This window comes from Chelmon rostratus, chromosome 2, assembly GCF_017976325.1.
Source record: "Chelmon rostratus isolate fCheRos1 chromosome 2, fCheRos1.pri, whole genome shotgun sequence".
In the NCBI taxonomy this organism is placed as follows: domain Eukaryota; kingdom Metazoa; phylum Chordata; class Actinopteri; order Chaetodontiformes; family Chaetodontidae; genus Chelmon; species Chelmon rostratus.
Window position 1 is genome coordinate 17,235,427 of NC_055659.1, and position 27,063 is coordinate 17,262,489.

Genomic DNA, 27,063 nt, shown 5'->3' on the forward strand with positions numbered 1-27,063 from the left:
GTACTTATGAAGATTATTGTGTGTGTGTGCGTAACTGCACCTGCCTTTTTATCTTGTGTTTCATCAGGGGGAGTCTGGCCTTCCAGGGAAGACAGGAGAAAGAGGACTGAGGGTAGGACACGTTTTTGTTCTGACAGGCACATCAATGGAAAGTTCAGTTAATGGACATTTTTATTGACCCCACTCTCCTCAGGGACTGGCCGGTCAACCAGGACGACCAGGAGAGAAAGGAGACATCGGGGACCCAGGAGAGCACGGACGAAATGTGAGACCCACGTTTCTGTCCTATGCTGCATGAGTTAGCTTTTCAACATGCTCCAGTGCTATTTGACTGAGGCCTTGAGAGAAGAAACAGTGAAGAAGGTCAGCTGCTCAATATCTTTATTGATCTGTGTTCAATCACAGGGCAGCCCTGGACCAGCGGGACTGAAAGGAGAAAAAGGAGGACTGGTTTGTTGTTTGCTTTATTTTACACAAAGTGCTTCTATAACTTTGTGTCTTAAGTTAGTGGATTCACATGTTTCGCTCTCTGCTTCAAGGGACCTCAAGGACCTCCAGGACCACCAGGAAAAATGGTGAGTGTGTCACACGGTACTGTATGCTTAAAACAAAGTGAGCCGTAGTGAGTAGAAGTAAAACTAGACTTCAGAACACTATGAAGGTCCATTTCTGCTAATATGATAACAAAAAAAGATCCTGTACATGACAATGACAAACGTTCTGAAAATAATGATTTAGTGTCACAAAATAATGACGTAGGATCTCAAAAAAGATCATAACTAACTCATTATTGTGAGAAAGTTTCTCATTATTTTGAGACATTAGGTCGTTTTTTTAAGAGCTGTCATTAATTTGAGAAAGTTTCTAATCGTAACGACTTACAGGACAATGGCGGATATAGACTTCTGTAATGTTCAGCATCTTCTTACCATTGAATGTACTTCCTTCAACCCAGTTCAACCCATTCGAAAGACTACACTCATCCTCCTCTGTTTGTTCTCTTTAACAGGCTGACATCCAGGCCCAGCTAAAAGGAGTGAGAGGAGACAAGGTATGAAGCCGTGCAGAGCTTGTGCGTTGCACAAAAAGTCTCCTCCCAATTCCAATGCAAGTCTACTTGCAGCTATTGTAGCTCTGACAGACACACGATAGAAAAACCCTGAATAAAACCACCATGGCATGATTAATTGAATGTAAAAAAGAGTAGGACAGCTAAAACAGCTTACGTCATTGTGATTCCCAGGGCGACAGTGGCGACCCAGGAGAGCACGGCGGCAAAGGTCAGAAAGGCGAAGCAGGGACTCCCGGAGCCCCGGGCCTGCGAGTGAGTTTGTCTCATCCTGGCAAATTGTAAACGCTTCTCTGAGTATCTGATAAACTGCTGTATATGCATCTGTATGCGCTGACCCCTCTCCCTGTTCATTAAGTATGCGTGACTAATGATCCTCTGTGACTTCTTGTTCTTCCCCTGCGGTCTCTGAAGGGCTCCGAGGGCCAACGGGGGCCCCCAGGCACAAGAGTGAGTTTGCTTTCTGACGTTGCTCCTCTACTTCAGTTCACATAACTAGATATCATGAAAATATGTGAATCATTTGCTCATTTACATCACTTTCACTTCTAATATATTTCATATTATGTATTTCCAGGGTGACTCAGGAGAGAGAGGAGCGCCTGGAGAGAAGGTTTGAACTCAATCTGCGTGACTGCTCCTCACACCCTCACCTGCCGAAATGACACATTGACTTTTATCAATATTGAAGTATTTCCTGCTTTCTGGTGAGGTGAGTGGCAGATCTGGCTGTCCTTCATCCCATGCAGTAGATTCCTAGCGGGATGACGTGCAGAAGGCCTGGCAGAAAGCTTGATGGCCAAAAGCTGAACTGAGCCACTGAAACTGTTCTCTCGCTGTTTCAGGCTGCAAAGTAAATGCAGTTTTCTAACCTTAAACCTCTGTGTGATCAGGGAGAAAGGGGAGCGTCCGGGTTAGATGGACGTCCTGGTCTTGATGGTAAACCAGGTGCTTCTGGACCACCTGGTCAGAGGGTACGTCAGTTTATGCCACCTTTTCACCAAACAATAAAACACATCGTATGTAGAGCCTCACTGGGTGGTGAATGTGTTTGAGCTGATGCACTGTTTCTATTTCTTTGTGTTACAGGGTGATCCTGGGAAACCGGGCGATCCTGGGAGAGATGTGAGGTTCCTTTTTCCTGTGTGCTTTGAAAATTGGTCCTGTTTTGTAGTAGTTATCACATTCATTTATATTTAATAAGTTATTCAAAGCTATTCATTTTTATTTTGATCATATTATTCAAATTCTGTATTTCACACATTGTGACACATTGGACATGTCTCCCCCTGTATTGCAATCCCACTGTGTGCACTTTATGTGTGTGTGCTGCAGGGGGCACTGTGGAGGTGTTCAAATTCAGCCTTCACTCCTGTAGAAAGTTGCATAAGCCAACTGTAGGGAAGAGATGCTCCCTGTCCAGTTTCACAGGAGATTATTATGTAATATTGACCATAATAATGATTCTGAAAGTCCACAACTGCTCAATTTAAAGTTCAGAGAAAGAGCCGAAATGCTATTTTTAGGGGCAGACACATGACAGCTCCATGACGACCGCTGCTGTGCGTTTCTGTGGTGTGCAGTCTTATGCACATTTCATTTTGTGAGATGCACAAATGGAAAAACATTTAAGTGTTGCTACACTTCAGCAGTTGTCTTAACCTCTCACAATACCAGGCATTACCAGGTGTTTAGTCTGATTAAAAGTGGGATTAAGCCCTTCACTGTGATGTGTGCTGGTTTCATTTACCAGGGTTTACCAGGACTTAGAGGGGAACAGGGCTCCCAGGGGCCTGTTGGGCCTCCAGGCACTCCAGGGACACCTGTGAGTACACGAACATGGAAATCTTTGTTTTTGTATTTACATATCTTCTCATGATTCTCTTCCCTGTTTTGTTTTATATATCAGTCACAGTTGTGTCTCATGGCCCTTGCTGTTGTATTTCAGGGTAAAGCAGGTGAAGATGGCAAACCTGGGGCTCCTGGCAAAATGGTAACTTTTCTCAGCCGGTATAACTCAGCATCTGAAATGTACTATCCACTCGATTTGACATGCTGTAATATGACATCATATTAGTAACGTGAGGAACGTATTTTGATATTTACTCTGTTCAGTCAGAACATGAATGTTGATTGTAGTGCAGGTTTTTTTCTATCATTCTCTTATTGGCACGTATTGACGTAATCTCTCCTGTGCCTGATGTTGACTGATCAAAAGCAGTGCAGATGTTTATTCCGGGGTCTGCTGCTTAATGGCTGTCTTGGCATAATGACACTGAATTATCTGAGTGCGCCTGCAGTGGACCGGCCATTACTCAGCTGGATCCTGTGGAGCCTGTAATGCATTTTCTTTCGACTTGCAGGGTGAGGACGGTGTTCCAGGTGAAGATGGGAGAAAGGTTCGTGGCTGTTCATCGGTTTATGCGAGTTCAGGATTATTTTCAGTGAAAGTCAGCTTAAGTTGAGCAACAGCAGAATGTTGATCCCTAAAAAATTGTGACAAATCGATGACACAGTTCTTTTTTCAAATGTCCTCTGTTGTCATGTACGTTGGTCTGTTAAAGTGGAGCATCTTTGACAAAGCTATTTGTGGACGTTATTGAGCAGCATTTGCAGTGCTTTTATTCTGCAGGACAAACCTCATGTAAAAGCACCAGACAAATGAAATCAAATCATAATTTAGCTAGGTAGGACTAGTTCCTTTTTATCACAGTAAGTTTCTAGAAAATGGTTTCTGAATGATGATAATGCTTATCATGCCTGTATTTTCCTGTGAACCCAACTCTGCTGTATTTAATCTGCAGGGGGACAAAGGAGAAGCAGGAGCCGCTGGAAGAGATGTCAGTTTTGCCAAATCTCCTTTTTATTATTATCTCTTTGTGTTGTGTCGTCGTTTGTTTCTACACGGTGTCCTGGTTGGCTCAACCTGCCCTTTTTCACCCTCTCCTTCCTGTATTGATCCTGTCCTCCCTGACATTACTGTATTACACACCAGCCTTCCTCTTTCTTTTCTCCTCATCACTTTTCCTCCCTCAAGTGTGTATTTATCAGCTGTAGTTTGCTCTGACATTGACATTACCATCACACTCTCACTCACTGCTGAATCAATAGGCAGCTCAAAAGCAGCTCTATACATTCACTAGCCTCTAATGATCAAGCTTAGCCTTTAAGGGGGAGCCACTTCTGAGAGGAATCCAGAGAGGCACCAAATGTCAGAGTGCTGTTTTCATGTGCAAATTCATATTAATTATCTCTTGAACATCAGTGGAGGGGTGGCAGCGGCCACCTGCTTTGATTTTATAGTTCACTCTAGTATAGTGCAGGAGGAAGTAACCCTGTGTAGAGAGTGTCTCAGTTGTGTAATCACATATGTTTTCCAGGGCCGTGACGGGCTTAAAGGAGATCGGGGCCTTACTGGGCCTGTAGGACCCGCTGGGCCTCCGGGGCTTCCTGGAGTACCTGGCAGCATCGGCCCTCCTGGACAGGTGCGGCGGATGTAGACACAGTTGGAAGAGATCATAAATGGGACTAATAGTTTCAATTTGTACCAATCTATGCACTGTTCCTATCTCTCAGGTTGTGTACGTTAAAGGAGCGGAAGTTGCACCAATCCCAGGCCCACAGGGACCTCCAGGAACCCCTGTGAGTGCGCACCACTTTGCAACATTCAGACGTCGTTGTTAATTACGTTATTTAAATGCATATTACAGTCGAACGCACACGTTACTGCATTTCCTGCAGTTTTGTGTGCTAGGAATAATATGGATCAAAAAGGGCTACTACGCATTAGTGGAAGATGAAGTTCATTAACCATCAAAGCAGTCCCTGTGCATGTAATTATGTTAAATGTGTAACTGTTTCTTCGTTTGCATGCCATCACAGAAAAGGTAATTTTGCAGAAACAGTATGTGGCTCTCGTGTGGCCGTTTTATCCTCAGCAGCATCGCTCTCCCTCGTGTAGCAGCAGGGACGTCTGTTTTATCTACATCGCTCTCCGTATGCTGCTGCAGGACTCCCACGGTCTTATCTGTTGATGTTTTTATCATTGTCCTTGCTCTGTCCTTCAGGGCATCCCTGGGATCCCGGGAGCTGCTGGAGCCAGAGTAAGTTGTGGTTGTCCTTATTGATCTGAGTTTGCTTTAGATTAGTAACCTTTTATTCTGCTTTTTGACCTTCTGCCTTTCTTTGTTCCAGGGAGAGAAAGGTTCAGCCGGTACTAAAGGTGACGCTGTAAGTTAAACTGAAACGTCCCTCTCATAGTGAAAGTGTGACATGAGTGAGGCTTCATGCGTTTCCTGTTGACACTTTAATATCTTTTTATTGGCAGGGAGATCCAGGAGAGGACGGGGCGCCAGGCAAACCCGGGACCGCAGTGGTACGGCGTTGGCACATCACCTGTCATGACTCAGCTGTGACTTGTGGAAACATTTATTGTCGATATTCTTCATCTCTGTTGAATGATGTTTGTGTGTTTCTCTCACCAGGATGTACAGAAGGCTCTGGCCAGCCTTGGCATTCAGGTATATGGATTATGATTTGCAGTTAATATTTCTATAAAATCTTTGTTTGTTGTGCTTTCAAAGGTGCAGGAAGGTTTCTAGTTTTCAGTATTTTACGTCATTTAAGGGCATGTGTTTAAATGCAGTAGACGCAATTTTACATTGGATTTGAATATGATGAGATTGTGGCTATCTTAGGTTATATTAGCAGATATATTTGATCTGTGAAATAAGAACTCAGGAAACCGCAATAGAGTGAAGGATCATAAAATATGGTATTGCAAACTGCACATATACTGTACATGAATGTACAACTCAAATTTAGCATATCGTCATCATGTAGGAAAAAAAGAGTGTTCATTATCATGAGTCTTGCGTTGATGTTAATGGAGGAATGCATTTAGCAATTAGCATCCATTACTACAGCGTAAATACTGGTCGTTGTTGATGAAGAGTAAAGCATGCACACACGATGAACAAAGTCCCACAAGAACATCCATACCATGTAATCAATAATAAATACAAATACAAAAACAGCCTAAATCGTACTCATGTACCTAGCATGGATATATGGATATATATGTCAGTATAACTGTCTGGCTAATGGAAGATTTTCTTGAACTTGTGGAAAGTGTATTTGTCCATCAGTTCTTGCAAATGTCGTCAAATCATTTACAGCTTCCAGCTGTATTTATAACTCATGCTCAGCTGCTTCTCTTGTGCCAAACAGCTCCATTACTTTGAAAATAAAAATGTCTTCATCCAGTAAAAGTGGATTAATGAAGTTGCCACGGTCAAATGTGGGATTTGCTCTTGGTTTATGGCCGTTATAAAAATAGGACTGCAAGTAGTTGAAAAGCACTGCAGCATGTGTGGGTTGATGTCATAGACGTAGACCAAAGATTGATGTAGGTCTGTGACTGAGTTGTCACTTCTTAGAATAAACATAGCCCAGGCAGTGTGGAGGAGTTTACAACCCACATTTAGTATTACTGCAGATGACAAACTACCACAGTCTCTCACAGTGAAACTACATATTTCAGAGATTATGTACGAAGTCATTGTAAAATGATCTCACATTTTTTGGAGTGACTGAAGAGACACTGATGACAAGCAACTTTCCAGCTGATGAGACACAGTCTGAATGACTCACAGACCGGAACTTGTGGCTGAAAGTTTGAGAGCTCTTGCCAAACATTTCCCTTCTCTGCCCTCCACACAGGTGTCCGATCTGAAGGTGGTTGTGGACAGGAAGGACACACCACAGGCTCCCACAGTGCAGAAGGCACAGAAAGGTGAAAAAGGAGACAGAGGTGAACATGGACTAAGAGGACCGTCTGGTTTAGATGTAAGTATGACCAACGGAAGCATAATTAAAAACACTGAAAAATCGTATTTGATCTCTTTCCATTTTCCTGTCGTGCACCAGGGCGTTCGAGGAGTTCCAGGAGATAGAGGACCAAAAGGGGACCAAGGGGAGAGAGGACCCGTGGGAGCAATTGGGCCTCCAGGTAGAGCCATTGGAGAGCGAGGGCCCGAGGGACCCCCAGGGCCTGCTGGAGAGCCAGGCAAGCCTGGAATACCGGGAGTACCTGGGCGAGCTGGGGAACTGGGGGAGGTTGGAAGACCAGGAGAAAAGGTGAGGAGGAGAATCGGCGAAACAAATGATTTTTTTATGCTCCTGAACATGATTCTTCTGATCATGTGTGTCTATATTTCAGGGGGCGAGTGGAGAGAAAGGTGACAAAGGAGAATCAGTAAGTGCTGATGAACATTGACAATTACTTTGGTCCTCTGCATCAAGGTCGTGAGAGGAAATTCATGTTTTATGTAACCACTTCCACACTTGAGAGTTTGTTCTGATCTTCAGGGTAAAACTGGACTTATGGGACCAGCCGGCCCACCAGGTCAAAAGGTAAACTCCTCCTCATCCTTGCTATTGATGCAGTAAAACTCCACATTTCGTACATATAAGACGCAAATAGAACGGAGCCCATAAGCATTTGTGCATGTTTGTACTGCAGGGAGCATCTGCTGACTCAGTGCTGATCGGTACGCCTGGGGCCCGAGGCCCCCCAGGAGTTACAGGACAGAAGGGAGAGCCTGGTGCTGCAGGGCCGCTAGGACCTAAAGGAGACCGAGTACGATTCACATGCAGTACAGATAATGCAATCACATGTCACTGTCATGTGTTTCTATATACAAATGAGCTACTTTTAATGTGTCTCACAGGGTTTGATGGGACCTCGGGGAGATAAAGGAGACAGAGGAGAGTCTGGAGAAAGAGGACGTGATGGCTCACAAGTGAGCTGGATCTCAGTATTATAATAAACTCCTAAAGGGAGACAATCAGATTTTGATGTGACTGCACTGTTGTTACTGCACATTCTTTTTTATAAGAAACAATCTGTGTCGTCTCAGGGAACACCAGGAGAACCAGGAAAACCTGGTCAGGACGGGAAGCCGGTAAGTGTGAAGTACTGGATCTGAGCTAAGATCTGAAGATGAAACTGACTGTTGTGCTTTTTGTTTTTTTAATTTTCACAAAGAGCATGATACAGTAATCTCCTGGATTAGAGACACTTGTGTAACTATTATATGAATCTTTCTTTCACATGACTTAATAATGTTAATAATGTATTTATGATACTGTTTCTAATTGTGTGTTTGTCTTTATAAATGTACAGTGCTCTGCTTTGTACATATGGGAGTGTTAATGCAAATGAAACAGAAAATATACCTGCTTTTAACTTTCTAAAAACATTAAACCAGCAGGACTTCAGCAAACATCAGAGGACACGTTAAGGTTTCATCTATATGCACTGTATGTTCTCATTGCTTGGTTGGGTGCAGGAGCAAATGTAAAGAGAGGAGAGATATTAAGCACTTGCTCACACTTTGTGTTTTCCTTCCCTCCATGTCGGAGCAGGGCCCAACTGGGCCCGCTGGTCCTCGAGGCCAACCAGTGAGTAAACAGTAACCCAGCAAAGGGGCCTTCTCTTAGGCTTGATCTTCAGAGAAAAGCACTGGGTTGGCTGCCAGCACTCAGCTGATGGAGCTCTCCTTTCCCCCTTTTGGGCCGAGGCTTCATAGATCCTTAGACAACCTTTTGCAGCTGTGTGGCTAACACCTCACTCTCTATCTTCCTCTCTCTCCTCATATCTCTATCCTTTTCCTTGTCTCTGTTGTTTGTTTCCCCATCTCTGTTCTCCACCCACCTGTGCCCCCCACCCTCCTGTCATCCACCTTCCTCTGTCTTTCATCCTCTCCAGGGCCTGCCTGGGTTCCCAGGAGTTCTAGGTAGACCGGTAGGTGCTCTGCTGCTGGCTGGCATGCTTGGGCTCTGGAGGAGGGAGGGCTGGGAGAACTGGTCCCTGTGGTATCAGATTCAGGAGGGAGAAGAAAGAGTGGACCAAAGCTGTAGCGATACCAGTGGGCTTTAGCTTAGACAGCAAGTAGTTCCAAAGAACTGAATCTGCATTTAACGACAGGAGCCTAGAACAACGTATCATCAGGATGCACACACCACCACGTACCTCCCAGGCAAATTTCACCGCTTTAATCCTAATTCATTTGTATTGGAAACATCCCTCTGGGAGTTGGGGTCTGGGATAAGAGTCAGACCTCGATCGGTTTATCATGAAATATTAATCAGGACCACCTGTCCCCACAGAGTCCGTGTCAAACTCAAGAGTCGACTTCTGAAGTCGAGTTTCAGGCGTGTAAAACACCACAGATTTGTTGGAGGAGATGAAAGGAAGTCATCTGACATCCTGAGCCGAAGCTCTCGCCAGGATCCTGCATACAATAGTTGGGGGGGGGGTACTAAATTGGGTGTTCTCCAAAAAGTATGGTGCTGTGGATTCGCTTGAGTCTGCTTATCGTGCATGCAGCTGTGCCTGTTGTCTGTTGTGTGTTCATCCCTCTCACAGCACTGATTTTTCAGAGCTTACCATGTGAGTGTCTCTGTGTTGACATTGTCGATCCTGTGTTTGCGTTGTCCTACCTGTTGTTGTGAGTCAGTCCGATGTTTATGTTGTTGTATATTTGTGTCTCCCCGAGAGACGTGAGGTTCTCTCAGTGATAGCGCCTGTGCGTTGTTTAAGTTAACCCCATGTCGTCCAATATCGCCACATAAAAATGTACTGTACTTTTTTATGTGCTCAATTTGTATGAGCATATTTATGCATAAATATGTGGCGTGAATGGTATTACTTTTGTCGTCACCGTGAGCTTGCTGTGCAGTCTGTAGATTCCAGGAAGTTAAATTTAATGAAAAACACAAGATTGGAGTCAGTCTTCTCACAACTCTCAGCAAGGACGTGAATAAGATTTTCAAAACGTCAAAACATTCCTTTAAAATGTGGCCTGTGTGTAGTTTAATAAGTGTTTTGTGATGCGAATGTACTGTATGTGACTTGTATTTTGCTTTCAGGGAAACCCAGGAGAGCCTGGCATCAGGGGGCCAACTGTAAGCATGACACACATGACGAAGCATGAACACACACACACACACAGACTCTCAGACACTAAAAGCAGCAGTTTACATGTCGGTGATATGTGTTTCAATTAGGGCCCCATGGGTCCCAACGGGCTTCCAGGTCCACCAGGTGTGAAGGTGAGTTAACTTAATCTCACTGTGTTGCCTGTTTGAGCTGAAATTAGTTTCTCGCTGGCCAAATTCATAAGAAGTTTGTTTTTCACAGGGAAATCAAGGAGAGCCGGGCGTTGGTGTGCAGGTAAACAGCTCCACAGTTATTTAGCATCTTTCAGACAAGAGATCCAGCAGCCCCAGTTCATGGTCGCATTACAGTCTGAACAGGGAATTTGAGTCTACATTGTGTGTCTGTATTTCTCCTCTCTGCAGGGGCCTCCCGGTGCCCAAGGGAGCACAGGTCTACCTGGACCACCAGGCCCTCCAGGAGCTGTTGTAAGCGTTCCCATAAATCACAGCTTCTCTGCAGGAAAAAACTGCTTTGTTGTCTTGTCATTTATTGAAAATCTCATGTGTGTGTATCATATTGTTTTCCCTCGTACCACTGTGTTTTTTTCTCTCTTGCAGGGTCCACAGGGCCCCCCAGGACTGTCAGGGCAGGTGGTGAGTATGCAGTCTTGATCCGGCAGCGACAGTTGCTGCATTTCACAGTGGGGGAGTGTAAAATTGAAGAAATGTTTTGAGCCCGAGGCGTTTCCGTTCTGACTGAAAATGGGAAGGTAATTAAATAAAAATGCCAAAACATGTGTAGCCAGCTTTTGTTGATAAATGGCGGCTTCAGCTGCGCGTCGTGTACGTAATTTGAAAATGCAGCACACACAACGTGTGATTTGTTGTACCTTTAGCTGAAAAACAAGGAATCCCCTCAGCGTGTCATGTACAGCATCCTGACTTTTTATTAAAGTGACCACAACCAACCAACTTTTCAACACTATTCTCTCGCTTTCGTTTTCTTTGGAAGCTACATGCTTGCAATAATTTTTTTAAAATACAGGCTAAGAAGTTAATTATTTCGTTATTATTAGATAATAAAACCAAATTTCTTGAGATAACGGGTTAATTTATCGCATTGAGAAAACAAAAATGCAGATTTCTCAAGATGATGAGATAATTTGTAACAGGAAAACAACGTCATGAGATTCACAAGAGCGGACCATGACAAGTGTTTCTGGACTTTTTTCATTTGCTCTACGAATGTTGTCTTAGTCATTTGATTTGAGGGTATTTACATTAGGCTACAACCAGAAGAATTCTTATTGGTATCGTGGAAATTGAAAAAAAAAGTACCCACACTGGTGGATGGTAGAATGGTATAATAAAGTATGCATAAATATAAGTAAGACTGAAGTATAGTCTGATGTGTTGATCGATTACACTGGGTTCTCCTTTATGGATTTTAAGCTTAAATCAGCTGCTACATCCGTCAAGGTGCAATCTATGCATGCTGGTACGCCTGATCTCTGATAAACATCCTGAGTAATAAGAGGAAATTACCTTTTGTTTTCTCATGATAACGGCTGGATTATGTTGTTAAGATAACAAAATAATTAAGTATAATGAAGCAAAATATATTAAAATCATAAGTGAAGACCTTATAAAAGTTTTTATAAAGAAACAAACTTGAAAATGCACTTCTGTGCTGGTGTTTGGAGAATCTGACATAAAAAAACAGAACAAAATATTTTTTTAAATCTGTGAGAAACAAATATGTGCTTTTGATTGAATACATATCACATATGCTGAGGTATGTGTTGCTCCTCAGGGTGAAGCAGGTAAACCAGGAGTCCCTGGAAGAGACGGGGTGCCTGGCAAAGAAGGAATACCTGGACTGCCAGGAAAGCAGGTGTGTCTGCGTGCCGGTGTTTGTGTCCATGCGGTCGACTGTGTATGTGTGTCGTGTGCACTGTGCTGTTTTTATCAGGTCCTCCTCTGTGTCATCGTGGTGTAATTTGTTCCTCAGGGTATTGCTGGACCTCCAGGCCAGTTTGGTTTAAAGGGGGAGCAGGGAGACAGCGGCCCTCCAGGGAAGGTGAGAACACGCAGTATCTACTGAGCAGCCTCTGGCTAGCAGGGACAGTCAATGAAATTGCTTTTGTGCTTGCCTTTATTGCATGTGATACCAGCTGCTGCCTGAAGTAATAAAAACATTTCTGTTGTGCTATTATTAGTTTTCTGCTGCAAGAATTTTCATCTCTGCACAACACTAGGTGGTCCTATTCTGAGTCGTCTTTCAGGGGCCGTGGTCAGGATGCTCATGTTGCACCTAGGGCTGGGGTTGCCTGAGATCCAAATGGTGCTCCAGATATATTCCCCTGCTATTTGTACACTTCTGAGAGTTGGCTGGGAGTCCCACTGTTCATTAGTTACGTATGTGCTGCTGCTAGCTGTTGCTATACACTCTGATATTTTATGTGTGAGTTAGCTGCAGCAGTGTGAGCTCCGAACAGCTCACAGACAGAAAATAGCCATTTTCAGTGTGATTCTGTTGATTAGGGGATCCATCAGGAGCCTGTGGTTGAATTCAGTAAAGTCAATATAATGAGCAAGCCAGAGATTTGGGGTTTTTAATGGTTGCTGAATTTGGAAATTCTGCGCTCATTTCCCTCTGGACAAATGTTTGCCTGCATTTGCAGAAGATGGGTTGGCTACGTACCTCTAACCTGGGAGATGTTTACGTGTGGAAACAAGCTGCTATCTGGCCTTTTGACAACTGCCCAGCTGCATGGCAACTGTTATGAATATTTGGTCTTCATTCATTTCGCTCCATGTTTGAGCAAGCCGGAAACAAGAGGCAGAAGATTCTCCAAACTTTTACAAAATTCTTGCTTACCATGATATTAAATACCCTACTTAAACACTCTTTGCTATTTATTGATATGCTGGGACTCGGCAGTAACACCAAAACTTCATCTTCCAGCTCCAGGCTGTCTCAGTGGGATTTCTCTGATCTCCGACTGTTATTGATTGACATTTAAAGAGCAAATTCTCTGCCACTTTCTGACCCAGTAAAATGAATTTTGACATGTCTGACACGTATCTAGTCACTATTTCTTGTGTTCACTCCACCCTCACATGTCTGTTATCCATAGACAGCATAATAAGTGGATGGAGCTTCTCTTCCTCTCAAAAGTGAAGCCAGTGAGGAAGTTGCTCAAACCAGCAGGGGACGACTCCATTGGCTACAAAAAGAAGTCCGGTTGTATGGAAGCTTAGGAGACAATGACCCTACTTCTCACTTGATTTATTACCTTAGTAAACATTTTCCTAATGAGTTTATGGTCTCAGTCAGTCGTTTCAAGTCGTCTTCAGTACAGCATGATGTTCATCTTGTAAATTGTGGTTCCATTTAGAGTAAAAAATGATAAAGCGGGGGATGCTTTAGGTCGTGGCTGCCTTGTGACTTACAAGTGGCTACCACAGCATGTCCTCGGGTTCTCAGTCACATCCAATCAGGACGGAAGCGTAGCAATGCGTGTCCTCCCCAGCTCCACCCTGTCATCCAAATATGGTCCCTAGATGGCAACAGCCAGATTCGAGGCTTCAGGACAGTAGTCCACAAACCAATGAGTGGGGTCACAGTGGCTACATCCACTGCTTATTATACAGTGTTTTATATTATCTGGTGCAGTACAACCCTGAAGGTTTTTTTTTTTCAGAATTGTATCTAAATGGGGGTAAACCCTGTGGAGGCCTGTAGCGCCGCCCAATCTAAAAATAACCAGCCGTGAATGTGAATTTCAGCTAAATCCTTGCATAAATTTGAGGGTAATTGCTTCAAGAATTCTATTAAAGCCCTTCACCAGCCCTTCAGCCTGCAAGTGGCACAAGCTGGTCTGGATTGTCTTCTGTCTTCTGGATATGTATCTTAGATTCGGCGTAGTGTGAACAACATCTCTGGCTGGATTCCTCATTCTGGATTTTATCTGTAATTTTTGGTAAGAACTGACAAAGCATAGTGAACTGGATGTTCCTGGTTGCGGCTGTGTTGTGTTCAGGCTAAGACACCCATGAGTTGAGTTTCCATGTCTTATTGCTTGAACTGAATGTTTCTCCTTATGATATACAACCATTTGTTCAACAGTGAATTGTCAGCTCTACTTCATATGGAAACTACCTTAGCACTGACAATGAAATATTATTGCCTGCAACGTGTCTGCATTTGAGCGACTGCAGACATCTGTTAATAGAGATTGGCTCGACTTGAAGAAGCCTGTGCCAATTCTGCTGACGAGGATCTCATTTAGGCCAAATTTCAGCTCAGTGAGACTGAGAGTGACAGAGAAGGTCAAATACATTCATATGTTCCTCTGTGCAGGCCTTATCACATAGAGTCAAAATCATCTTTGTTTTTATTAACAAGATCAGCATCATTACTCTGCAGACACCAACACCAGTGAGAATAATGTAATCATTTATCAAACAGCTACCAAACTATTAGTAACCTATGCATGCACCTGACCTCATCTTTGTAAAACGGTGTGTGTGCTGTTCTCTTCATTTGCTGTTGTTGTTGCAACAGATTCCCTCTCGTCCGAGCCAGGAGCGATCAAGCTTTTGAGCCTGGAGCACAGCTTTTTGTAATGCAAAGCAGCAGGTTTGCTGCCAGATATCATAATGACATGTAGTAGCGCACACATTTACTAGCTGCTAACTCACAACCACAGTGTTTTCTAAGCATTCCGATAGGACAGCTGTGTGGGTTGAAATATCCATTTGGCAGTATACAGAAAGACTCAAGCTGTTTGGTTAAGCATCCAAAGCACATTCACACCACAGAGAGGGGTTCTTCATCCACAACAACACAAAACCTGCCACTAATTTCTACGTTATTAGCTTTAGTGTGTTGTCATCTGAGAAGAGTTTCTCACAGCTTTCTTTGTTTCCAGTAGTGTTTGCTGCTCCAGCTCCTGTTCTTCTTGGCGATGTTTGCTTATAAAACACAGGTGTTTTATCAAATGCATGGTGACAGGTAGCTGTTACGGCAAGTTGCACAATATGTGGCTTTAAAAGCATTTACATTGTGTCTGAGGGAATGTTTGTCCTGAGTCCTGAGAGCGTAGAGACATGTAACAAAGGTCCCCGGCATAACGGTCTCAGAGCATGTGGTTTGTCTTAACCACTGGGCCACCAGACACTCTGTCCCGTTTTATTACTTTAGCACAGTTTGAAGCCATCATTGCTAAAAAGTGTTTGGCGAAAGATACACAGAGATGGAGCTTGCCTGTCAGGCGCTCAGTATTCACTTCCATTCCTGCTGTTAGTGATGTTGACATGAATCATGACGAGTGTCCAGAGCAGCTCGCTCACTGCCGACAGCCTCAGGTTCAGCACCTTGGACAGAGCCATGTTGACACTGTCAGTGAGTTCGCTTGCTTGATAAATAACCAGGAAGCACTAGTCCATCTGCTCAGCGGCCACACCATTTGTTCACACACACACACACACACAGAAACAAAGATGAAGAGACACCACATTTTCCAGCATCACAGTTGCGATAGACTTTGATAGCAGATGTATGTAAAGCTTTCTAAAGTACAGCTGCAAGCATTTTTTAGGTTTCGGTCCTCCTGAATCCAAGAACTCGGGCCTCCATTTTGCTCCATTCACTCTTTCTCAAACCAGACAACTTTTCTGGAGGTTGACACTCTGTCGATACACGGCGGAAAACTTTGGGGACACACACACAAAAAGAGAAAGTGGTTGAAAGCTGATCACAAAGTAACCACAATGTCTGCAAAGTTAAGTGTTTCTTTCAATACTGCCAGCTGAATAGCCGTACTTTTCCTAACCAAACCGGCTGATGCAGAGCAGAAAAGTGTCCATTTCCGATGTGCAGTCTGGTGTAGTGCAGTAGTTAAGCGCTATGAGTTGTGTAATTGTTGGCTGTCCTTGCTGAAGACATTAAGGCTCTTAATCTTACCGAGCTGTAGACGCTAATGCTTGGGCTAACATCATAACTGAATATCAAGGCTTTTAAGCGCACATTTATGTCTTTTCATGAACAAGAGCCCATGCTGTGCTGCACAGGTAATTACTATTATTTTCTCCATTTTTCTGGGCTCTTACAGGCTGTGGCTGGACCACCAGGACCTAAAGGAGAGAGGGTGAGTCACTATGGTCGACATCAGCGTGGAAGTAGCGATATTAACCTTTTCTTTCCCATTTTATATATATTTATATATTTTCATATTGAATGTATGTGCATAGTATACTGCCAAGTCCAGAAATGAAGGACGCAGGACAGAGCTGACATAACTTTCTTGTGATTGATGCAGGGGCTTCCTGGTCAAACACTGCCAGGCGTGGCCGGAGAGAGAGGTCTACCTGGAGAAAAGGTAAGTCTAATCAAGCCATCAGTCATGAGGGCTCGCTCTTGGCAAGTGGGAAAATGTGCTTTTCCATTAATACTCCATGATACCTGCTGTCTGTCAGGGTGTGAGGGGAGACAAAGGTCCTGCTGGCATCAAAGGAGAGAGAGTGAGTACACACACTGCAGACCAACACATGCACTCAATGTTAACATGGCAACATGTTGCACAGTTTTGTCTGTATGTCTGTCGTCATTGTAGGGAGTAGCTGGTGAATCGGGAGAGCCTGGAGAGGATGTGAGTAATCAGCTTCCACTCCTTGTTGTCTAGATTCAGACTCTCACGTGTTGTTTTACTGAAAGGTCTCGTGCTATCATCCATCAGTGGAGGTTTAATGCCACCATTACAACACTATTAAAACTGTGTAATGAAAGATCAAATCTAGTCAGGATTTAATGGTGAATAAAGATGTCTACTAATCCCCCGATGTAGATTTTTAACTGTGTGTAAAGAGTTGAGCTTATTGATTACCTGCTTTCCGCTTTGCTCCTGACAATTACATTTAACGTCCTTGATGAAAAGTGATTTTTGTGAGCTCAATTTGCTGCTGCAGCCATAAGAAGGAACGGCAAGCTTGTTTTTACCCTAACGATGTGCCGCTACTTAAATTTAACATCCATCTCATCATGTTGATATTTGCCGCGCGTCTGCTCGGAGGCTGCAGATGTTTTTCTCATCCTCTCTCAAATTTACGTTTTAGCGGCACAACTTCTCTGTTATCCATAAATCACACAAAGGTGCAGTAAAATAAAACGATTCAAGGAAATGTATTCAGCTTTTTGCCTTTTTTGAGCCACACACTTTAAAGTAGGATTCTTTTTGTCAAGGTCTTCCACGCCAAAGCCAGACAATTATTTAATCTTACTTTAATCAGCCATCTTTCCATGGCAGTGTGATTAAAGCCTCCAGACCTTCTGTCTGAAAGTGTCAGCTGTAATCTCCTCCGATGCTCCAGGTTTTGATTATTTGTCGTCCCTGAGGTTAACGAGGCATGTTAACTGTAATGACAGGCAAGCCACTGACAGTACACACCAACACTGATGAAACGTGTCTTCACCAGCATAATAATGAAGTGCAAAAGCAAACCGAAACTGCACTTTGTTTTTATTGTTATTGTGAATATGAATAAAAATAATAGTATTTTTGGTTTTCTTTCCACTAATGCATTATTGGTGTGGGTCTTCAAAGGTCTGTCAGTAATTCTTATTTTCACACCCCCATATTTGTTTTTCATGCAGGGGGCACCAGGATCTCCTGGACCAAAGGGAGACAAGGTGAGCTGTTGTCATGGATTTCATTACTTTGCCTGAAATCAAACCCGATCCGTGCGACAGTTACGTATGTGTGTTGCAGGGAGAGAAGGGGATCGGACTGGCAGGTCCTCCTGGTCGGGTCGGGCCTCAAGGTTTAAAGGTGGGTAACAGGGCGTGCTGAATCGCTCAGTGTGGTTCATCAGATGTGCCACTTAGACTTTAACTGCGACTTGATTGCAGGGAGATCCGGGCCTTCCTGGTTCACCCGGTCCTTCAGGACCACTGGGGAAGTCAGGCGACGTTGGGCCACCTGGACTAAGAGGAGAAACTGGACAACCTGGACCTCCCGGACCACCAGGGGAGAGGGTTGGTGGAGCCGCTAATTATATGATACTGTGCTTTCTGTTTTCACCTCTGTGGTGTGATTTTGAACTACTGAGGTCTCATTTTCAGGGTCTCCAAGGCTTTGCAGGCCGTGCAGGAAATGTTGGAGCCCAAGGCCCTGCTGGACCTCCTGGACAGGCTGTAAGTTAGGTTCTTATAACACTGTGACTAGTAGCAAGATTCAGCATAAAGTAACCATAGTCGGGCTTGATTTTGATCGTGCTGGACTTCTGGATTGCTGTTGGATGACTGCTTGTATTTAGGAAGTTGTGGTGTGTAAAATCAAGTTTTTAAAGTAACAAGTGTAAAACAGAAAGAGAGAGAAATGGAAATGGACAGATGTGACCGATGATTTGCACACCATGTTTTCTAGGGTTCTCCTGGCACCAACGGGGTCAAAGGGGACAAGGTGACTATCCAAGCTGACACATTTCCATCTACATGCTTCCATGTTAATGGACTCTTTTGAAGGGTGAACATATTATGTCCGTTGCCAGGGGGAAGTTGGCGTTGGAGTCCCGGGATCCAGAGGAGAGAGAGGAGATCCAGGGCCTAGAGTAAGACATCGGTCACGCCGCTGTGTCACTGAAGATGTGATCTGATATGAGTTTGCCTCGGGATGATAAAACTAACACTCGCTCCTTTTCCTGTCTGGTGTTTTAGGGAGAGGAGGGTCGGCCCGGCTTGGATGGGGAAAGAGGGTCATCGGTAAAATAAGTGTTTCCTTAACATGACGTACACCAGCAGAGCCTCTCCATCAAAGCTCCCTTCCAGGGTTGTGTTTCTCCTAACTCACCCTGAGGAAGTCTGTTCAGAGGCATAAAGACTCAAACACAAGCATGAATCTTTGTTTTTACACGAGCTGTTCTTCACAAGGACACAACGTATTCATGACATTGTAAATGACTTACTGATTAGGCGCTCACTGTGGAGCCACACGATGTATAATGGGGCATGGCCTGTGTGTGTTTGTCTGTCCATCAGGGTCCTGCAGGGATCCGTGGCGCTCGGGGAGAGAAGGTGACTACTACCAACGCCTTTTCCATTTTTCTGTGTCATCACGCGAGCTGCGTCCCCTGAGCGTTCTGCTCGTGCAAAGTGCTGAATTCAATTGTCACGCCTGAATGAAATATTTTGCTCTCAATCTTTTTTCTTTTTCTTTCAGGGAGACTTGGGGCCGCAAGGCGACAAAGGAGACAAGGTGTGTTCATTTTAATATCCAATAAGCTCCGCCGCTCGCTCGCTCTCTGTCTCCCGCTCGTGTGTTTGTTTATGTTTGTAAACGACAGCGACAGAGAAATGGAGAAAGAGGGGAGTGAGACATATTTGTGTCAGCAGTGGCTGTTTTGAAAGAGCTCTTTCATGAGATTTGCTCTGTTGTGAGCAGGAGGAATATATGAATACACACAATGTTAATGAGCTGTGGTGGTGACACAGCTTAAGAAAAGGTGGCAGGATGAAACATTGTGTGTGGATGTTTGGGCTTTGGGGCAAAGCCAGATGTTTACAGCTGCACTGTCACTCACAGGGGGACACGGTGCTGGTGGGAGGACCTCCTGGAGAAAAGGGCAACAAAGGAGAAACAGTCAGTTAACACCTGGATGGGTCAAAGTGTTTACAAAATACCGCTTTTGTTCTGTTCTTATGGTGGATGTTTTGGTTTTACTGTTGTTCCACTGTAGGGCGACAGGGGACCCAAAGGTGTGCAGGGAGAAAAAGGGGTGAAGGGTCAAGAGGGACCTCCGGGGGAGCAGGTAAATTTGTTTATTCTTGCCATAACAGATGTTTTCAGGCTGATACTAATTATAAAATTATTACCGATGAATTTTCCTCATTGCTTAATGGACTGCTTGTTTCAGATAGTTTGTTTTTTAACAGTATTTCATCTATTTACAGGGTGGATGATATATTGTCATTAGTCATGTTAGGCATCGATTGGTTATTTAAAAGTCAAATAAGATCAAAAATATGAATCACTTAATGATGACATTTAAACAATGTATAACCAAAGGCTGGGATCAGATATCGCTCTATTGATGTTATAAATAATCAATATGTGTATTTCTGCCGTTAGGGTCTGAGGGGAGAGCTGGGAGAAAGAGGATCCACTGGATTCCCAGGGGCCCGTGGCCCCGGTGGACAGAAGGTGAGCGATGGCGTGCGTGGATGATCATTGCGATTAAATCAGTCTGATGATTAATAGCAAAGCCAGTCACCACAGGTAATAATTTTGCAGCTGTAATTACTGTAATTCTGCCTTCTCTCCGCAGGGAGAAGCCGGCCTTCCTGGAGTACCCGGTGAATCGGTCTGTGATTGTCGCCTCCATCCGAACACTTTCAGTTCCCGCTTTTCTGTCTGGTGGACAGAACCAGGGATGATTTGTGTCTTGTCTTGCAGGGTTTACCAGGAAAAGATGGGCTGCTGGGGCGAAAGGGGGATAAGGGAGAGATTGGTATCCTTGGAATGAGAGGAATCAAGGTATTATTAGTGTGCTTGAAACAGTGTTTGTTCGTTCTCTTTCAGGAGTCGGCCACAAATCGATATTAGCATAACACTGATATGATTACAGAGGAGTAATGCAAATTGGGTCAAAAATATCCAGGTGGATTATTTGCTTTCACCCTGTGATGATTAATACTTTCTTTCACGTAATCCATTCATTTGAATTCTGTTTGAAGCACGGAGCTAATCAGAGATGCGAGCAACAATTCAGAGGTGTGGAGGCAGGCTAGGTGTGTTATTTTCATTATTATAACCTTTATTTAATCAGGTAATCACTGAGGTAATAACCTGCTGGATGTAGGAAGAATAAGTACAGAGAGCACACACACACACACCCACACACTCACACACACACAAGCTTATACCTACAATCAGCATCAGGAACAATCACAGACATCTCTGAAAAGGTCCAAAGTTTAAAATCGCTCAGTGCTCAGAGCTCTGAAGGAATAGTTTGACATTTTGTGGAAAAATGGGCTTATTTGCTAATTAATAATGAGTCACTGTTTTACAGGAGATCATGTGCCAGACTACTTCTTGGCCTGGACCACTAACTTGAGACTTCCTGGCCAAGAAATAGGCTGGCACATAATCCCCATAAAACAGCAAGTAGTTAGTTTTATGCTTTGGTTTCTGTGCAGACTAAACAAACAAGATCTAATGTGTTAAATACATTTGGAGGGGTCGGGATGGCAGATCGTGTTACCTTTAGGCAGCAGCAGCAGTCTGTGAGCTGAGTTTAAATTCTGGGCTCTCAGGGATCCAGCTAGCCTGCCAACATGACCCACTCTGAGTGCTCTACAGCTGCCACTTGTCTTGCTTTCGCTTGTCATTGTTGTTTGAACACGGGTTATCAGGAAAATTATATCATCCAGTTTTTGTGCCATGTCCACTGCTGTCTGGAATTTGCTGCACACGGTGGTTCATGGTGTCCACTGTGTGTGTACAGGAAGTGCTCGTGCACATTGAGTCAGCCTGAGTGGCAGGTGAGAGGACTGTCTATGTAAAGATGGGCTGTCTGTCTGGCCTGGCTGGATGATTTGGTACCTTTGTGACTCACAAAACTGTGAGAAAAAGTGATGAAGTTATTTGTTTCCAGGGTGACCGAGGACCCAAGGGGGCTTGTGGAGGCGATGGACCCAAAGGAGAGAAGGTGGGATTGACAGACAGAGTGTGGTTTGGTAGGAGGAGGAGTAGGAGGAGGAGGAGGAGAGGAAATAAGCATGAATGAAGAAAATGTGTCAGTATAATTTCATCCCCACTGGGCTTTTTATTCTGTCCAAATAATGAAGAAATAAACGGAAGTATGTTAATGTTCACTGCCGGCTGGTGGCGTGTGAGGCTGGTGAATAAAACAATAGACAGCGTATCCCTCTCTTGTGATTATATGTTAAATAAAGTTAAATGAGTCAGAAATGTGTGAGTCATGTACTGTGTGGTTTGTGTTCAGGGGGACGCTGGTATTCATGGACGACCAGGCTTACCAGGAAGAAAAGGTGAACAGGTATGACTCATATCTGTGGTAGAAAAACAGGCGTCCTGTTGGGTAGGATATGCTTCTGCGTGCTTCTTTAATATCAAGCATCCACAGTAATCCACAGTCTCTGTGTTTTCCAGGGGGAACTTGGACCCTCTGGGGCACCAGGGACCCCCGGAAAAGAGGGACTAGTCGGTCCCAAGGTATGTGCTGTATAACCTGTCTTTGTATGAAAACTGTGTCCGAATGCAAAGTGTACCCACTCTTCTTTGTCTGTGCAGGGAGATCGTGGTTTTGACGGGCTTGTAGGACCCAAAGGTGCTCAGGGAGAGAAAGGTGAAAGGGTGAGTACACAAAAAAGTAAAAGTAGCCTGTTTAAAACTGCACTGAGGCTACATGATGCACCTGTGATGTACCATCACAACCGCCTGAGCTACATAACTGTCTCTGTGCTTCATGCAGGGTCCGCCTGGGGTACCTGGTCCTCCCGGTCCCAGAGGGGTGGATGGGATCCCAGGCCTGACCGGCCCTCAGGGACCAGGTGGTGCTAAAGGCCCAGAGGGTCTCCAGGGACAGAAGGTGACTGTCCTTAGTTTGGCTTGGTGATTCTACACGTTTCACATGTTTTATCTGTGGAGGCAGAGGTCTGTTAAAGAGAAGATGAGATAATACGTATATGATGACACTTCAACAATCCCTTGTTTACACCAGCGAATGGCCGCACCATCAGCGATGGCTGCGCACAGATTCGTTGGTGATCCAGCAAAGAAAAATCGGGTATAATGGCAGGGAGAATAGAGATAAGTGTCAATTATGTCTCTGAGAGCACAAAATAGCAGTGGTCACATGTGTCTGAGTGGTGAGGTGGCAACAAACATCAAACTTTTGTTTTTGACAGTTCCGACATTAAAAGTATGATGCACACAAAGAATACAGTCTTTTTGTATTTCTCCCTAATTTGCTCAGCTCTTTCTTCTCCACCTGACTGGTGGTTTTGTTTGATTGCCGCGCAGTGCTTCATGGTGACGTGCGTTTCACTGGCCTGTCTGCCACATCATCAAGTAAATGAAGAAAGCTGGTGACAGCAGAGCAGAGCCATATCTGTCTGATGGATGCACCTTTTATTTAAACTAAGACGCTCTCTTGAGTCAACCTCGTTGCATTAATTTCCTGAACAAATATTTCCCTGCGGTGCAGCGTGAAAGGAAGGCTGAGCATGTGATCTGCTATTAGGATGGAAGAAGCACGAAGACAGAAAACTGCAAACCCACACTGACTCGATGTACAAAATATGAGAGGACTTCTGTATAAGAATCTAAAAGAAACTGTGACATTTACAGCTTATTATTGTGTGCATGTAGTCATGTACTCATGCAGATATGTTATAAGTTGCCTTAGTTGCAGTGCAGATATGAGACCATATGCACCGGAACTGCAGTCTGACAGTATGAAAGTTGTTTTGTCTGCAGCCTTGATGTCTGCCTCAACCTGAAATCACTCTTTGATGTTGTGTGTGTGCATTGAAGCAGCATGAGCACATTGCACAGTATAACTTTACAGAAAAGAAAAGATACCATTGTAAATAGAGTGCAACTTAAACCTAAATATCTTTCTTCCACCTGTGCGGGGATTCTGTGTACAGAGGCTTGTAACTTAAATTTGTAATGCAGGTGTTGCATTTCGTCTGTCTGCTGCAGACATGCTGTATGTTCTAATGTCGTTCTGCCTGCTTGTTAGGGGGAGAGAGGTCCAATTGGTCCCGCCACAGTGGGCCCACGCGGTATCCCTGGGATCCCAGGGGAGCGAGGAGAGTCGGTGAGTGTCACACTAAGTGTCCTGGCTGTTGTCTCGACAGCCGTCTTTAATAAGAAGCTACTTGCTGAAGTCAGGGAAATTTTTATCAAAAACATCTGAAAGTGTGAAAGCACACAAGTTTTTAACTGGTTGCAACTGTCTCAGTTTAGTTCTGATGCCTCTATATGACCTACATGAGCCAGCCAGACCACCAACCAGACTATTTCTATATAGTTACTGTCACCGGGTCCAGTTCCCCACGAAATCAGACAACACGACGACAAGCATGTAGACAAGAAGAGCCTAAGTTTACATAAGTTTCCCAGTGAGCAGTGCGTTAGCCAGTTAAAAGGAAGCAGCAGGAGATTTTTCTTTGGAGAATTTTAGTTTTGACGTTATATTTTGTGGTTATGGCTGACTGGGTATCTACAGGTATGTAATATATTATTTTCTGTATGAAATACACAGTGAGACATGGTTTCACATCAGTATATGGTGGCTAATACAAAGCTAGCTGACCCTTTGGCTCTAATATAACTGGCTTATAACATACTGAGCTATATCTTGCTGTTGGCTTATTATTATGAAGACATAACATTAGATGGGAATGTTATAACAAAATTACCATCACTGAGCTACCGAATCTGTTAGTTGTAGGCTGTACTGTGAACAGTGCTGGACAAAGGTAACTTTGTTTCACCATCGCCATATAACAATTATGAATCTTACACAGCCACAGATAGAAACATTACCTCATCACTGTGCATCCTGCTAACAGCAGTTTGAAAAAGAAAGATTAGTATAAACATAAGTCAGGTCCAAAACAGATGCATGCATTAGCCAGATCAAGATCTTTCTTGCTCCACGGCGACAGACTTCATCGCTTTGACAGTTAAATTTGTGCAGACCAAAAACTGGTTGTTGAAAATGACAGCCACATATTGTTAAAGCGTCCTTAGCTTAGATTGATAATAAAATTAATTGGATTTAATAATAATATTGATTTTTGGTTAGGACAGAAACTCTCAGAGACTGAGATCAAGTGTTTTTATGTATCTGTAGAAGTCACTATTGATTTAACCTTTCACTTTGACTTTGCATTTAGTTCATGAGCTGCACCTGGTCTCAGTCTAATGAATTAATGTGCTGCAAGCCTCTCTGTGGGTCGTGTGTGTCCTAATACCTGTCCACGTTGCAGGGAGAGATGGGCCCAGATGGAGCCAAGGGAGACAAAGGAGAGCCGGGCATGACGGTCAGTGCCTGAGCCTTACCCCAGGGCTCAGTCTGAAGACGCTGACACAAAGCAGCACACACACACACACACACACACTTGTTTGATGGAGTTAATATCGGGGTCGTGTTTGTAAGTGTGTTTTGCTCTGTTCCCCCCTTGATTTTTGTATTCAGGAGGATGAAGTCAGAGAGTACGTTCGCTCAGAGATGAGTCAGCACTGTGGTGAGTCTTTCATACAGTTTGCATTGCTAATTTATAACGGAGTTGTCCCCAAGCTGAACTTCAGATGGTAATCACAGCACATGAGTCACAGCCGCGGCTAAACTCCATGAAAGTACGATAGAAAAGAAGCTGCAGCCACTCCGTGACTCTTTCAACTGACTTTTGTTTTTCCCTCTCTTTCTGCTTCCTTCCTGCCCATCTGTCTGATCCTCAGCGTGTGGAGGTGAGTGAGCCGTTCAGCTGCAGCAGAGGAGAGACGGGTGGACAGAAGGGCTGTGATGTAGCATGAGTCACAGCAGTACACTTTACCACATATGCTGCTGCAGTCTGTAGTGCAAGCACTTAGTTTCATATTTTATATATTTGTTATGTGCTTCAGTGCGTTTGCCCTCGTTTAGCTTTTTTGTGCAGCTGAAAAGAGGGAAATGCACCATCATTTAACCTCACGCACACAAAAAAACATAAATCCAGTCTGAGTGTATTCACAGTGAGAAGGGCAACATGAAATATTTAAAAGTAAACGAATAAAAAAAAGAAAATTTGCAAAATGATCAACTTTCCAAAGTTTTAACTAATGTTTGTTGTGTGAGCGGTTAATCAATGCGAGGCTTCATCAGTGTTGTGGAGCAGCAGCATGAGATGAGCGATGGTGAGGCAGGCTGTTAATAAATATTCAGTGTTGCTGAGAAGGAGGTCAAAACAAACATTTTACTCATGTTTCATTTATTTCTTATTATCTAAGAGACGGTTGTGTGCTTCATAATGCTGAAGTCAGAGATGTTTAGAGCCTGCAGTCTTTAGTTTAATCGATTGACTCGAGTCAGAAAATGTTCGACTCGAGTGCGACACAAGTCCAAACAGCGGTGGCTTGAGTCCTTAAAGGATTACAACCAGTTTTTGCCCCATGTGGACCAGTCTTGCAAAACGTTGTAAGTCCTTTTTGCTGGTGTTTGTGTGTGCGTCGGACCGGTGGGATGATTTGTGTGGTGCTTTGGGGTGTTGTTGTGTCTAAATGTTTCACTACCAGAGTGTTCCGTCCTTCTTTTTTTTTCATCATGTGACCTCTCTGGCCCCCCTTCTTCTCCCTCCTGTGTCACACTCACCTGGCCCCTCTCGCTCCCTGAATCCTGCCTCCGCTCCCTCGGTGTCCTTGTTTGCTCTTCCTTCTCCTGTCCGGCTCTCCCTCTCAGGTTCAGGCCCAGAAATTCGGTCCCAGCCCCCGATCAGGGCTCGGCCTGCACCAGAGCAACAGCTGGACCTGAAGGGTGAGAAGGGTGAGTGTGTCCGTCCGCGGCTCCGCCTGCCGGCCTCCATCTATCAGTCTGTCTGTCTGCGTGTCTGTCCCTAACAAACAGGTTTATCTTGGTGGTGCTGCGTCTGGAGACTTCTGAACGCTGGGTGGTTTTCTCATCAAGAAAACAGAGGACTCCATTTGTGTTGTCGTCCCACATGATGTATTCTTTATCCCTGAGTATTTCCAGTCAAATACACGTTAGGCTGCCTGTTTAACTGACTGTGCTGGGCCTCCCCTCTGCCTGAAGCTTGGAGGTAAGTGAAGGATCTTCTGACCTGTGTGGCGTTGCTCTTCTCTCAGGCCGCGAGCTGCGTGTGGTGGTGAACACCAACGACCCGGACTACGAGCACGTCTACTCCATCGAGTCCTACGACGACCCCATGGACGAGCTGCTCTACTTCTCTCCCTCTGCCAACCAGAGCGATGGTACAGTCTTTCACTGGGGTCCGAAGCTACGCGACCACACGCCAG

General features: G+C 44.3%; 1 protein-coding gene across 1 annotated transcript in view; it reads left to right on the forward strand.

Annotated features, from left to right (window-relative positions):
* col7a1 (collagen, type VII, alpha 1) overlaps positions 1 to 27,063 on the forward strand; it is a 59,234-nt gene that overhangs the window by 28,152 nt on the left and 4,019 nt on the right. Inside the window, exons 53-116 of the mRNA XM_041950043.1 lie at positions 68 to 112; positions 194 to 265; positions 406 to 450; positions 540 to 575; positions 1,010 to 1,051; positions 1,244 to 1,324; positions 1,484 to 1,519; positions 1,647 to 1,682; positions 1,963 to 2,043; positions 2,159 to 2,194; positions 2,823 to 2,894; positions 3,018 to 3,062; positions 3,433 to 3,468; positions 3,874 to 3,909; positions 4,450 to 4,554; positions 4,646 to 4,711; positions 5,137 to 5,172; positions 5,264 to 5,299; positions 5,397 to 5,444; positions 5,554 to 5,589; positions 6,791 to 6,916; positions 6,998 to 7,207; positions 7,290 to 7,325; positions 7,439 to 7,483; positions 7,593 to 7,709; positions 7,801 to 7,872; positions 7,990 to 8,034; positions 8,841 to 8,876; positions 10,004 to 10,039; positions 10,142 to 10,186; positions 10,275 to 10,307; positions 10,436 to 10,498; positions 10,631 to 10,666; positions 11,826 to 11,906; positions 12,024 to 12,092; positions 16,132 to 16,167; positions 16,339 to 16,398; positions 16,496 to 16,540; positions 16,633 to 16,668; positions 17,670 to 17,705; positions 17,785 to 17,844; positions 17,925 to 18,050; positions 18,138 to 18,209; positions 18,442 to 18,477; positions 18,566 to 18,625; positions 18,732 to 18,776; positions 19,053 to 19,088; positions 19,234 to 19,269; positions 19,597 to 19,653; positions 19,751 to 19,822; positions 20,143 to 20,214; positions 20,339 to 20,374; positions 20,467 to 20,547; positions 21,671 to 21,724; positions 22,022 to 22,075; positions 22,189 to 22,251; positions 22,330 to 22,392; positions 22,511 to 22,627; positions 23,786 to 23,863; positions 25,041 to 25,094; positions 25,250 to 25,298; positions 25,513 to 25,521; positions 26,489 to 26,572; positions 26,893 to 27,018. Coding sequence (XP_041805977.1) covers positions 68 to 112; positions 194 to 265; positions 406 to 450; positions 540 to 575; positions 1,010 to 1,051; positions 1,244 to 1,324; positions 1,484 to 1,519; positions 1,647 to 1,682; positions 1,963 to 2,043; positions 2,159 to 2,194; positions 2,823 to 2,894; positions 3,018 to 3,062; positions 3,433 to 3,468; positions 3,874 to 3,909; positions 4,450 to 4,554; positions 4,646 to 4,711; positions 5,137 to 5,172; positions 5,264 to 5,299; positions 5,397 to 5,444; positions 5,554 to 5,589; positions 6,791 to 6,916; positions 6,998 to 7,207; positions 7,290 to 7,325; positions 7,439 to 7,483; positions 7,593 to 7,709; positions 7,801 to 7,872; positions 7,990 to 8,034; positions 8,841 to 8,876; positions 10,004 to 10,039; positions 10,142 to 10,186; positions 10,275 to 10,307; positions 10,436 to 10,498; positions 10,631 to 10,666; positions 11,826 to 11,906; positions 12,024 to 12,092; positions 16,132 to 16,167; positions 16,339 to 16,398; positions 16,496 to 16,540; positions 16,633 to 16,668; positions 17,670 to 17,705; positions 17,785 to 17,844; positions 17,925 to 18,050; positions 18,138 to 18,209; positions 18,442 to 18,477; positions 18,566 to 18,625; positions 18,732 to 18,776; positions 19,053 to 19,088; positions 19,234 to 19,269; positions 19,597 to 19,653; positions 19,751 to 19,822; positions 20,143 to 20,214; positions 20,339 to 20,374; positions 20,467 to 20,547; positions 21,671 to 21,724; positions 22,022 to 22,075; positions 22,189 to 22,251; positions 22,330 to 22,392; positions 22,511 to 22,627; positions 23,786 to 23,863; positions 25,041 to 25,094; positions 25,250 to 25,298; positions 25,513 to 25,521; positions 26,489 to 26,572; positions 26,893 to 27,018 — 3,829 coding nt within the window. The remainder of the gene's footprint in view (positions 1 to 67; positions 113 to 193; positions 266 to 405; positions 451 to 539; positions 576 to 1,009; positions 1,052 to 1,243; positions 1,325 to 1,483; positions 1,520 to 1,646; positions 1,683 to 1,962; positions 2,044 to 2,158; positions 2,195 to 2,822; positions 2,895 to 3,017; positions 3,063 to 3,432; positions 3,469 to 3,873; positions 3,910 to 4,449; positions 4,555 to 4,645; positions 4,712 to 5,136; positions 5,173 to 5,263; positions 5,300 to 5,396; positions 5,445 to 5,553; positions 5,590 to 6,790; positions 6,917 to 6,997; positions 7,208 to 7,289; positions 7,326 to 7,438; positions 7,484 to 7,592; positions 7,710 to 7,800; positions 7,873 to 7,989; positions 8,035 to 8,840; positions 8,877 to 10,003; positions 10,040 to 10,141; positions 10,187 to 10,274; positions 10,308 to 10,435; positions 10,499 to 10,630; positions 10,667 to 11,825; positions 11,907 to 12,023; positions 12,093 to 16,131; positions 16,168 to 16,338; positions 16,399 to 16,495; positions 16,541 to 16,632; positions 16,669 to 17,669; positions 17,706 to 17,784; positions 17,845 to 17,924; positions 18,051 to 18,137; positions 18,210 to 18,441; positions 18,478 to 18,565; positions 18,626 to 18,731; positions 18,777 to 19,052; positions 19,089 to 19,233; positions 19,270 to 19,596; positions 19,654 to 19,750; positions 19,823 to 20,142; positions 20,215 to 20,338; positions 20,375 to 20,466; positions 20,548 to 21,670; positions 21,725 to 22,021; positions 22,076 to 22,188; positions 22,252 to 22,329; positions 22,393 to 22,510; positions 22,628 to 23,785; positions 23,864 to 25,040; positions 25,095 to 25,249; positions 25,299 to 25,512; positions 25,522 to 26,488; positions 26,573 to 26,892; positions 27,019 to 27,063) is intronic.